Source organism: Belonocnema kinseyi, chromosome 6 (assembly GCF_010883055.1).
Source record: "Belonocnema kinseyi isolate 2016_QV_RU_SX_M_011 chromosome 6, B_treatae_v1, whole genome shotgun sequence".
Lineage (NCBI taxonomy): Eukaryota > Metazoa > Arthropoda > Insecta > Hymenoptera > Cynipidae > Belonocnema > Belonocnema kinseyi.
Window position 1 is genome coordinate 92,656,213 of NC_046662.1, and position 11,510 is coordinate 92,667,722.

General features: G+C 27.9%; 2 protein-coding genes across 3 annotated transcripts; both read right to left on the reverse strand.

Moving 5' to 3' along the window:
• On the reverse strand, positions 1-3,888 carry LOC117175133 (coiled-coil domain-containing protein 25). Its single transcript, XM_033364712.1, has 5 exons — positions 3,741-3,888; positions 3,574-3,621; positions 3,162-3,253; positions 579-961; positions 1-474 (listed from the first exon to the last, which is right to left on the reverse strand). The coding sequence occupies exons 1-5, from the start codon at positions 3,763-3,765 to the stop codon at positions 393-395; spliced, it is 630 nt and encodes a 209-aa protein (XP_033220603.1). The 5' UTR covers positions 3,766-3,888; the 3' UTR covers positions 1-392.
• A 301-nt stretch (positions 3,889-4,189) lies between these two features.
• LOC117175044 (ubiquitin-associated domain-containing protein 1) lies at positions 4,190-11,439 on the reverse strand. 2 transcript variants are annotated; one of them, XM_033364567.1, is made up of 9 exons: positions 11,308-11,439; positions 9,836-10,023; positions 9,476-9,669; positions 9,227-9,387; positions 8,859-9,070; positions 7,288-7,406; positions 6,994-7,184; positions 6,761-6,899; positions 4,190-6,147 (listed from the first exon to the last, which is right to left on the reverse strand). In XM_033364567.1, exons 2-9 carry the CDS (start codon positions 10,012-10,014, stop codon positions 6,008-6,010), a joined length of 1,335 nt encoding a protein of 444 aa, XP_033220458.1. In that variant the 5' UTR covers positions 10,015-10,023; positions 11,308-11,439; the 3' UTR covers positions 4,190-6,007. The 2 variants fall into 2 exon arrangements, with proteins under 2 accessions (XP_033220458.1, XP_033220457.1); XM_033364566.1 differs by lacking the exon at positions 11,308-11,439 and adding an exon at positions 10,912-11,209.
• Between the last annotated feature and the right edge of the window lie 71 nt (positions 11,440-11,510).

The following is an 11,510-nucleotide window of genomic DNA, read 5'->3' on the forward strand; positions in this document are numbered from 1 at the left end:
TTTAATAAATTTAATTGCTCAAAATACTTTTCTTCGCTAAAACCGCACTTGAATTTCTCTTTTCTGTCTAAGGTGAATCGGACTTCTAGAATTTAGCTTCTGAAAATGCATTATTATAAAAGAAAAGTAGTTTTCAGAGTCTGAGAAGAGAATAAATTAAGTACTTAATAATTATTTGTTTGAGTTACGTGACAATATCGTTATAATAATTCAAGATCGTCAATAATACCACAGAGTTCGGGAAAAATCATCGGAGTATTTGTGTGCAGAAAATAATTTCCAATAACCGTTCAGGTATTAACAATACACTTCTCGCCGGTTATTCTCCTGCAACCTTTATTTGGAATCCAGGCAAGTAATTCACTCGTATTAAAGTTTAAGGAAAAGCTTCATCACATAAAATCGTCAGAGTCATAACCGGAATTTTCCGTGTTTGTTGTCATGTTTGCGGTGGTAAATAATGAATTGTAACTCCTGAAACCAAAGGCAGCTATTAAATTTTATTTCAAATGTTAAAACTTTCTTTATAAGATAAGCTTGCAGGTAGTGTATAAAAAAATCTTGAGACCAAGTCTCACCTCATTTCTGCTTCTTCCTGACGTCGTTTTTCTTCGGCCTTTTCCTTTTCCTTTTGCTCTCTCAAAATCTGTTTCTTGTCCTCTCGTTCCTTTCTGTCCCTCTGTTCTCGTTCTGCCCTGAAATTGATATCTGCTGCTCTCTTAGTTTTGTTCAAACGATTCACTATTGTGTTTATGCGTTTCGGGACGTGAATTTTTCGCACTTCCTTCTCCTTGTGAAATCCTACTTGACCGACTTCCATACCCTGTGTTTTTTTTAGATTGGCCCACATCGTGTAGACGACATCGATGTCATTCATTTTGTTACCCTCGATACTGTTCGCTTTAACTAATTGTGCTGCATCTTCTAAAACTGAACCGGGAATGTCGTCGATCGTCTGCCCCTGTAATTTGTTTGGGAAAACTAATAAAAAAAATCTAAGGGGCATTTTTATATATCAGGGTGTCTACTCAAATCCTGGGAAAAACTTCACTGGCAATTCCAGCTTTTTTCAGGTATCTCAAATTCTTTCCAGGAATACTTTTTACAAATAATGATTTTTTTCAGTTTCTAGGGATTCAATTAATACATGTTTAATTTATGAAGCTTTGTCAAATCATATTACAAGATATTCTTAAATATATTAGCACGATCGATTAATTAAATAATAATTCATACAAATTTGTATTTTATCTTCTAATACTTCAAATTCAGTGAATATTTGGGTAAAATTAATGTGAATTTTATATTGAATTAAATTTAAACCGCTTCAAATTGCTCACATTTCAAGTAAAAATATTGCATTTTCAATGAGATAGATGCATTTTTAATCAAATACATAAATTCTCAACTAAAAAAATAATTCTCAACACAAAATTGCGAATAGATAAACTTTTAGTTAAAATAATTAATAATCAACCAGAAATTTATTTTAAAATAAAATTATGGAATATTCAATTGGAACATTTATATTTTCAGGAAAAAACCTCATTTTCAACAACGAAAAATACTAATTTTGAAAAAAAATAGAAACACTTTCAAACAAAATGACGAGTTTTCAACTAAAATAATTAATTTTCAACTGGTGTAATTAAATTTTAAATTAAAAAGATGCATTTTCAGCTAAAATTATAAATCTTTAACCAGAATGATTGAATTTTAAATCAAAACCATTTACTTTCAACAAAGAAGATTATTAAAAAAAAAACGAATTCTCAACTAAAAAATATATTTTTTCAACCAGGGATTCGAACGAGAAATTAAGGGGCATTTTCAGATATTTTCCAATTATTTCTTAAAATTCCATATAATTTACCTGAAAATAATGCTAAGTATGAAAACTCACTAAAAAACAATGCACCTATGGAGGCACATTGTCAAATTTATGATTCGTCAAAGTTTTATGTGGAAAGAAACAAAAAGGAACGTAAAGAAAGTTTCGTTACGTTCCTTTTTGTTCTTTTTTATATAAAATACGATTAATACATAATTCTGAAATTGTGCCTTCGTAGGCTCATGATATTTTTATCATTTTTTCGACTAAGCTTAGTTTTTAGCAAAATTCTTTTCAATTTATCGAAATAATTGGCAAATATCCAAAAATGCCCCTTCATTTCGTCCGAATTCCTGTTTTCAACCAATAGTTGAATAGTTAAATTTTTAGTTCAAAAAATAATCTTTAATAAAAAAGAGGAATTCTTAACTACACAATTCTGGAATATTCAACTGGAATAGCTACATTTTCACTTTAAAAAATTAATTTAAAAAAATGCAACAAAATAAATAAAGTTTCAGCTGGTATAGTTTAATTTTCCATAAATAAAATTAATTTTTAGACTAAAAAAAGCAATCTTTAGTATAATAGCTTATTTTAAAACTAAAACGATAAATTTTAAATTAAAATGATGAGTCCTGATTTAAAAAATTCTTTTTAACAAAAGAGTTAAACTTTCAACAAAGTAATTAACGTTTCATTGCCAAAAAAGATGAATTCAGAGCCAAAAATGTACTAGTTAATATTTTAACCAAAAAATATTTTTATTTTGAATAAAAAATAGTTAAATTTACTAACAAAAACTTCAACATGAGTTGAATGTTCAGCAATATGCATGAATTTCTAAACAGAAACTTGAATTACAAACTAAAAATGATTTATTTTCCACGAAAAATAGAAGTTAAATCTTGAGTTTCAAAATAGAATTTAAAAAAAAAAACTAATTTTCAACAAGATAGTTAAATTTAGTAATATAAAGCTATTTTTGCCAATAAAGAATCATTCTTATTTTATTTCATATTTCTGTTACAAAAAATGAAGCATGATCTCGATATAATGGCAAGTTTTCGAAAAAAAATAACAGAGGTTTACTTTTTTTCTTTAATTCCAGTCAATTCGATTCAATTGCAACACATTCTACTGGTCACATACTGATTCACTAACAATTTCATGTACAATTATTAATAAATAAGGGAAATGTAAAAGACTTTGAAAAGTGGAATTAAAAACAATTATCACAAATATATACTGTATTTTTACCATAGGGTGTCTGCTATTTAAATGTCAATTAAAAAAACTAAGTGAAATTGCTAAAAAAAATATAACTTACATATCGAAGTCTCAAATAGACGTGAGCTGATGAGAATTTATCCACATGGAACCAAACATCTTCAGGCCAACCCCATTTTATGAGATCTTCGTCTAGAATCAACCAAGCAATTAAAAATGAAAAGGTCCAAAAACTTTAATTCAGATTGTAATTTGACCAATTAAGAAGAATCAGCTTGGTCAGATTTTTTGTTCAAGAACTATACATTAAGTGAAATCCAACGAATTAGACAAAAATATTATTCATTTTAAGACTAATCTGTTTCAATTTGCTTTTGATGCTTTTTATTTGAGGATTTGATCCATTTGGTATAAAAAAGTGCGGTTATGTGGATTTCAAAAATAAATTCTTAATTTTAAATTCGGCAGACCTTTTTTTAAACATAAAATAAAAGAATAATAAAAATACTCACTCTCATACTTGTCAATACCCATAAATAATGTTACAGGTGGTTGCACCACTGAAATTCAAAAGAAAAAATATGTAATTAAATCTAACCTAAAATTTTTTTGCGCAATTCAGCTATAAAATTTACATTTAAAAAATATAGATCAACTGAATAAAATAAATAATGCTTACCATCACTTTCAAAATAAAAGACCATTTTTGCAAGACAGAATTGATGAAGCGCGCAGCTTTCAAAGAAATAAAAAATCTGTTAATGTAATATCAATATAGTGTGAGTGATATAGTGCAAAATCCACCCTCCGTCTCACCCAACATTCCTTACGGTCATAGCCATTGTTGCTAATGTAGGTATCTTCTAATAATGTATCGTTTATCTTTTAAAATAAATTACAAGATTATTTGTGTCTTAGGACGGGTTTTATGTATTGAAAAATGAATACGTTTTCGATTTTAAGTTAAGGAAGTTTCCCAAAAACCTTGGTACAAACCGGTAACCCATTCTGTCCTGATGACACGTCGCAAATCATTGAAAATGCACACATGGCGTGAAATTCAAAAGCATTTATAAAATTAAACGATTAAAAAAATGAATAGGAGGGTAGTTAAAAAATTAGACCCTATCAAATCAAAAAATATTTTTTTTGTCTACTTCAGATTCAATTACATAGCATTGTCGTGTTCTTTGCATCGAATGAGCAATTGTCAACAATTTCAAAATTCTAATAATGCCTATAACATGAAGCTTTTTTTAATTACGGAATGTATACAGCATACTACAAAACATACAAGATTTTAATTACTTTTTCGCATTTTAAATATTGTACTACATTTAAAAAAGTTTTTTGCTGAAAGTGTTATCTTTTGTCAGTTCTCTTTCAACATATAACTATATCCGACTCTTAAAAAAAATTATTGTTCAGTGGAAGCAACAAATATACACATTCAATATAAGTAAGTAAATATTGAACATAACATTTCTGACTATTTTCTAACTGGAATCTGAAGATTTCATCTAAACTTTTTTTATTTAATACACAATTTTCCGAAATTTCACAAGTAAAAATAGAAATTAGTTTGATCATTTTATAAAAAAAGGTATTGTATTTTTTTTATACATTAATAATTTAAAAATAGACTAAAAACATGATCTATATCTAGCCCTAAAGGAACTTTAAGTCAGAGATCAAATTTAATTAATTTAGATAATTAAGGCCATGTGATACTGACTGACCCGATTCATAAATTACCGACATTTTTGACGCAACAATTCACGTTCACACGAATTGAGATATTGAGTTGAAGATTTGAAAAATTATACAAAACGCACTAGGGACCGTTTGTGAAGTTTTACATTTCTGTAAATACAACCAAAAATTTCCAAAATTGATTTTTTTGTATTTTCATTAATTCAGAACCATAAAAATTTATTTTCCCAAATGTTTATCTCGATATCTCAGTTAGTTTATACATAAAATGTTGCGACACAAATGTAGGTAAAATATAAATCCGAGAAGTATAAAATGGCTTTCAAAAAATTATTAGAATCAGTTCGGTATTTCTAAACATTCAAATATGTATATATCTACATTTTTCTTTGCTCCCGAATCTTAAAGCTTATGCAAAGAACCTCGTGTCGCGTTTGCAGAACATTTGCTATTCGCCATAAAGGAAATTCATACAGATATAAAACAATATTTCTATAATGTTTATGATTCACATTTTTTTAAAATTTACTAGTAAAAAAAGAGTAAAATCGTCCGCAATTCTATACTGTAAAAGTAATGAATAACGACGGATAATATATAATATCACAAAAAATCGCGATCCACGAGAAGCAGTGCCATTATAGCAAGTGGGTTTAAACCGAATGAATCACAATAGCGGACATTTTTAACAATCGCGTAATTATTTTCATCTGACTAGCGTCAACTTTCAACATGATGGTCTACTTTTTACCTCGGTTGATAAATATTTTATGATTTTATAACCGAGTATGAACACAAAAGCCGAGTCGATTCTCCATGAAGAATATTCTTTTATGATTATCAAGCAATAATATTATTCAATTAAATTAAAAACTGCAAATATTCTATGAATACTTTCTTCACAAGAAACTTCCGAGGATCGTCTCGACCATAAAAATATCTAGAATCTATAATAAATATCGACTACATTTCTTTCTAAACCACATTCAAACGATTCTTACAAGAATTTTCGAGATTAATATATCTTTTTTTCATAGTTAACATCCAGAAAGAAAAGTTCAATTCAAGATTGAATAGTTCTTCACGACCCTGATTTAAATATTTATTAAGAATCGTCCGAATCTGATGAACAACAGTACTCGTTATGGTAGTAGGAATTTAAAAAGAATGTTATGTAAATTTATACGAAAATATCGACAATCTGTTAACGCTGGAACCCAGACTCCCGAAACGCTAGCTGTTGTATCGACTCATGTCGATAGCATGTTTTTCAGCATGATATGTCTTGAATATTTGGCTAAGTACGGGAGACACTTCGGGATCGTTAATCCATAAATTTGTCGACGATGGTGTTTCCAGAATCGATAAATAAGCTGCAAATATATTCCATTATTTATTTTATCCGCAGTAAAACTTTTTAAAGTAGGAACATATGCAATTACTAAAATCTAATATTATGTAATGTTCTTGAAATATGTTAAACTTTTTATTATAATTCCGCGTTCTTTTGAAGAACATAAGTTTTTTTTAACATATGAATTATTAATGGAAATTAATAAACTGAAAACTCACCACCGATTAATATATAATAATTAATTTTGAAATGGTTTTATTTAATTTGCTACCGAATATTTAAGTGCGATTCAGAAAATTTGCACGATTGCAATTGTAATAAGAATTTATGAATGAATATAGGCAGAAACTAATCATTTCGACCTCTTCCAGACTAATTAGTTCCAGAACATTATTTATTTATAAATTAAAATTTTCCTAGGCGTAAAAAAAACAAAACATTTGTTTCTTAAAAATTATAATTAGAAGCTCAATATGTATATATTATTATGGAATCCTGCGATATAAGTAATCTCCTCAATTCTTTTGTGTATTTTATAAGAACGTATTTACAACTTTTGCAAGATATTATGATTTGGAAGTTGCACATGATCCTCCCTAAAATAATGTTACTAAAGTATATCTGAATCATACCGTGTAAGAATTTGGGATTGGTGAGACTAAGCTGTATGTGAGGATTACTCATAATTGCTTTGTAGATTGGCTCATCTGGTTTGATGCCTTCGTCCAAATCGTGTAAACTGCGTCTTCTCTCTCCGAGCAACCATTCACACTTTAAAAATAATAATTGTCAATTAATATCTTATCAAATTCACTCCTTAAAAATTTGTAAATGAATTTAAAACAATTTTAGAATGATGACTTACCGCATTAGCTTGATTGTTTCCAGTGACTTTGAGTGCTTCGACGATTCTTTTCTCATCAAAACCCATTTCTTGAAGAGACTGCATAATTCTCGGACTAGGTTTAAATTCCAATTTTTTGTATTGTCGGTAACTATCCAAAGTGAGAGTCACAATGTTCACAAGATTTGGCTCTACTTGAATGTCATTATTGCCTGAAATAAAATAATAAATACATGCAATCATATTAAAAATAAAATAAAAATGCACTTATCGTTTGTAAAAATATATTCAGAAATATAGTTACAACAAAATTACCTGATGTGCTTGGTCCTGCAATCATTGCATCTAAATCAAGAATTGGAAGTTGTAAATCCTCTTCGTCAGAATCATCTTGGTGTTCTATTAACCACTCTAGAGCATCGGCTGTGTTCATTCTAAAATTTAAAAAGTATTGCAGGTAGAAAAATATTTTATACATAAATGAAACAATTCTGATTTTAAATACATAAAACATTAATTAACCATAAAATTCAACAATTTTCAATTAACATCCTTCTCAATTCAATAACATAGAAACCCTTGAATTTCATGGGTGAAAATCAAAAGTAAAAATTATTCGATTTTGCATAGAATAGAAAAAAAAGTATTTCAGATCAAAATAAAGCATTTCTTCTATCCATATTGATTGCAACAAGTGTAAAAATAATGATTTGCGAGATGAAGAAATTTTCTGTACAAAAATTAAATTTTTAAGTAGAAAATATTAATTTTCAGAAAAAATCATTTTCAAATAAAAAAATAAATCTTCATTCAAAAGAAATCAACAAAGTAGTTGCACTTCTATCCAAGAAGTTGAATTTTCAATTAAATAAGATTCGGTTTTAACAAAATAGTTAAACTTTCAACCAAAAAGATGAATTTGCAACTAGAAATATGAATCTTCAACAAAAAATGATTTCTTAACAAAGTGGTTTAACCAACATTTTCAAATAAAATAGTTGAATTCTGAATCAAGAAAGTTTAATTTTCAACTAAGCAGATTTCTATTGTATTAAAGAAAGGTAAAATTTCTACTAAAACAGATGAATTTTTAAATTAAAAAGAGAAATTTAAATAAAATTTGAAATATCAACCAAAAAAGATTGCAGTTGACCTATTTATCACCAAAAACTCGAACAGTTCAATTTCCAATAAAAAATATCTGTTTTCAACAAAATAGTTGGTCTTCCAAAAAAAGAGATGAATTTACAACTGAAAATATGAATCTTCAACAAAAAATGATTTTTCAACAAAGTGGTTCAACCAACATTTTCAAAGAAAATAGTTGAATCCTCGAGCAAGGAAGATTTATTTTCATACAAACAGATTCAATTTTATTTAACAAAGATCAAATTTCTACTAAAACAGACGAATTTTTAATAATTTTAAACAAATAACAAAAATTTATAACTAAAAACATAATCTTCAGAAAGAAGTTACCGCAAAAAAGAAATATAAATCAAAGTTAGTTATTTAAAGTTATACGAATTCCCTGATTTTTAACAGATTTTTATAACAACATTTCTGACCATTGAAACTCCCTGACAATTTTTTTAATTGTTTTTGGCTAGGTTCGCTTTTCACTCACCAGGTTTCTTTGGCGCGTAAAGTTAATTCATATTAAATTTCTGTACAATTACTGCGAGTTATTTGTTTTTGTGATACGCTTAAGGAAACCCTGTAATTAAGAAAATTATTCCTCCAAACATAAGTGTATATTATTTCAGGGACATGGTATTATAAACTTTATGATTTTCTCCATAATTGAATGTTGAAAGTTTTAAGAATTTAAAATTGAATTCGAGGCCCCGCCTTTGAAATTAAAGAATAATTATCGAAATACTAACTTTCTTAAACTTAGAGCCTTGATGACTTTATTTTCTGTAAAACCCATATCCATAAGGTATTTCACAGCCTTGGGATCATTCGGCGGTTTATATCTGGCTTCTAGTCTCTCTTTAATATTCTTATAACATTTTTCTGCATCCGGACTGTACATAAGAATTTTGGCTGAAGCTTGCACGAGGGTTATTAATATTTTGTGAATTTCGTGCTGAAACTAAATGATATAACATTAGGAAATATTAACACAGAATCTTTTCTTAGATGAAACTGCAAAAATATTTCAGTTTGATATTTAATATAGCAATAACAATAATAATAATAATAATAATAATAATAATAATAATAATAATAATAAAGTGAAAATACTCACATCAACTGGGCAATCTGAAGGTGGCATAGGTCGTGGGGGATTTTTTATAGGCAAATCAGCAGTCGCGCGTAATATTTCCGCTTCAGTCGGCCCCTTCAATAATTCGTCCGATAAATTTTCCTTTCCCTCGAACGATCTAATCTCCGCTAATAGCAGCTCGTCTAAATAAATAATTCAATTCTTTATTTCAACCACTTATTATAAAAAGATACATTTTCTTCAGTAAGAAACTTCAGTTTCAAAATTTACCAGAATTATTGCAGTCCTCTTCTATTAATTTTTTGTCATCAGCAAGTGCTTTACAATTATTGACATGTACAAGTCGAAAGCTGGATGCAGACTTGGATTCATCTTGCTCGTAAAAGTGTTTCATTGCTATAGATTTTACCTTCTCGACTGTGTATTCTGGTTTTACGGTTACTTCCAGTACAGATCCTCCAAAACTAAATGTCAAATTAGATCAAGAGTTATTAAATATAGTGAAATTGTTGTTCAATAAAATATTTCATTCTTTTAAGACTAATTTTTCATATAATTTTAGAGATTTATGACTGTAAAGTTAAATTTGGTTTGAATTGAAATCGGATTTTTTTAGTAATCATTAACGACCTGATAATATTAACGGTAAATGTATCGGGTGCAGAAGACGATGGCATGTGCATGGCGGTGTTAAGATTTTCAGGAACCCCTGATCTGACGGAAGAAAGAATCAAGGACCTTCTTTGGGCCCTTGAACTCTTTCTGCTATGCCAGGCGTCCACAATGTGCTCCCGTATCCATGGCAACATCAAAGAGTTCTAAAAATCATAATTTTTATATTATTATTATTGAATTATTATGTTATTGAAATAAAAGTTGTCAATATTTATTCAACCATAATTTATATAAGTTAATATAGGTATAATAAAGTTTAAATAAAAATTATTCAAAAACTTTTTGAATTTTAGGTTCTTCAACTATTACTCAGAGCGTATAATTTGAAAATGCAACGAAATTGGAAAAGTAAAAAGTTCGACATCCTGAAAACTCTCAAAAATTGTATTAATTATTTTAATTGTTAGAATTAATCCCTTTATTAGAAACCCTAACTTTATTATCATTTTTGGAATCATAAAACCTTAGAAGTGAAAAAAATTTAAACTAGGTCTTAGCAAAATGCAAGCTGATCTTTATGAAGTAAATGTAATTTCACTTTAAACATCGAATTTAAATTTGAAGGATGAAGAAATATATATCTCATAAAAAGACTATTTATTTTAAATAGTTTAAAAAAATTGTGATCAATAATAAATCAAAGATCTTTCACAATAAAAACTATTTTAGAGCTATTCTTTGCTTTTATACAGTATCTAATAAATATTCTCTATCTAATTATATACGCATAACATAAAATAAAATTAAAAGGCGAAAGTGACATATCGTATACATAAAAAAATAACAAAAAATAATGAGATTTCCTCAATGTTACGATTTAATTAAATAGTAACTGATAGAAACTAATTTGACAGCATTATATTTCAAAGATACTATTTCTTGAAGAAAATACATATAATGACAGAAAAATGATAAGACATAAAACATTAAAAATTACTTAATGAAATGTAAAAACGAAACACAAAACTTTCTGGGAGACGAAAAATATTCGTAGTCATTATCCGCTTAGAAAAAGAGATAAATCCCTTTACCTTTGTGACAAGACTACAGGCAGTAATTTAATTATATATCCATCCATAACATGATCATATCCGAACTTTGAAACACTTCGGAAAAATCACGAAAAAATTAAAACGTCAAAAATTTCCATCATTGCAGAATCGCGAAAAAGCTTCTGCTTCGTTTTGGTTATGTTCACATTAGCTGACATTAGCAGCAAAAAGTTCCAATCCAAGAAGTTCATCAAACTTTCTTCAGATGGCGATCAAAAATCAAAAATCGAAGTTACATTGGTTTAAATCAATTAAATCAATTAAGTCAAGGGTCCTCGTAATCTGTTTTAATACCTAATATCTTTGTTAATACTAATTTATTGTGTTTACAAACTAGCGTATTTTCCAGGCATAAATAATATTCGCTAACATAACCTCAATTGACTGTTAAGTTTCCTTCCTTCTTTTAATTTTCGCATATTTAACTCATTTCTTTCAAACCATAAAATGATTTTGGACAGAAATATACAAGAATTTGTCAATTTTTTAAAATAAAAACTAGTCTTAGAGCGTTTTTACGTATTTCAAAACTAATTGGCTGAACTTGCTAGTGAAAAAGAAAAATACCTGAATTTAGT

What these genes read in the sequence shown, in the direction of transcription:
- LOC117175133 (XM_033364712.1), bottom strand. Translation starts at nt 3,765, where the DNA reads ATGGTCTTTTATTTTGAAAGTGATG. An exon ending in GGGTATTGACAAGTATGAGA is followed by an intron (nt 3,254 to 3,573) that starts GTGAGTATTTTT and finishes GGTTGATTCTAG; the next exon opens with ACGAAGATCTCATAAAATGG. An exon ending in CAGGAAGAAGCAGAAATGAG is followed by an intron (nt 475 to 578) that starts GTGAGACTTGGT and finishes CTTTGGTTTCAG; the next exon opens with GAGTTACAATTCATTATTTA.
- LOC117175044 (XM_033364567.1), bottom strand. Translation starts at nt 10,014, where the DNA reads ATGTTGCCATGGATACGGGAGCACATTGTGGACGCCTGGCATAGCAGA. An exon ending in TTTACCGTTAATATTATCAG is followed by an intron (nt 9,670 to 9,835) that starts GTCGTTAATGAT and finishes TTTGACATTTAG; the next exon opens with TTTTGGAGGATCTGTACTGG. An exon ending in AGAGGACTGCAATAATTCTG is followed by an intron (nt 9,388 to 9,475) that starts GTAAATTTTGAA and finishes TTATTTATTTAG; the next exon opens with ACGAGCTGCTATTAGCGGAG.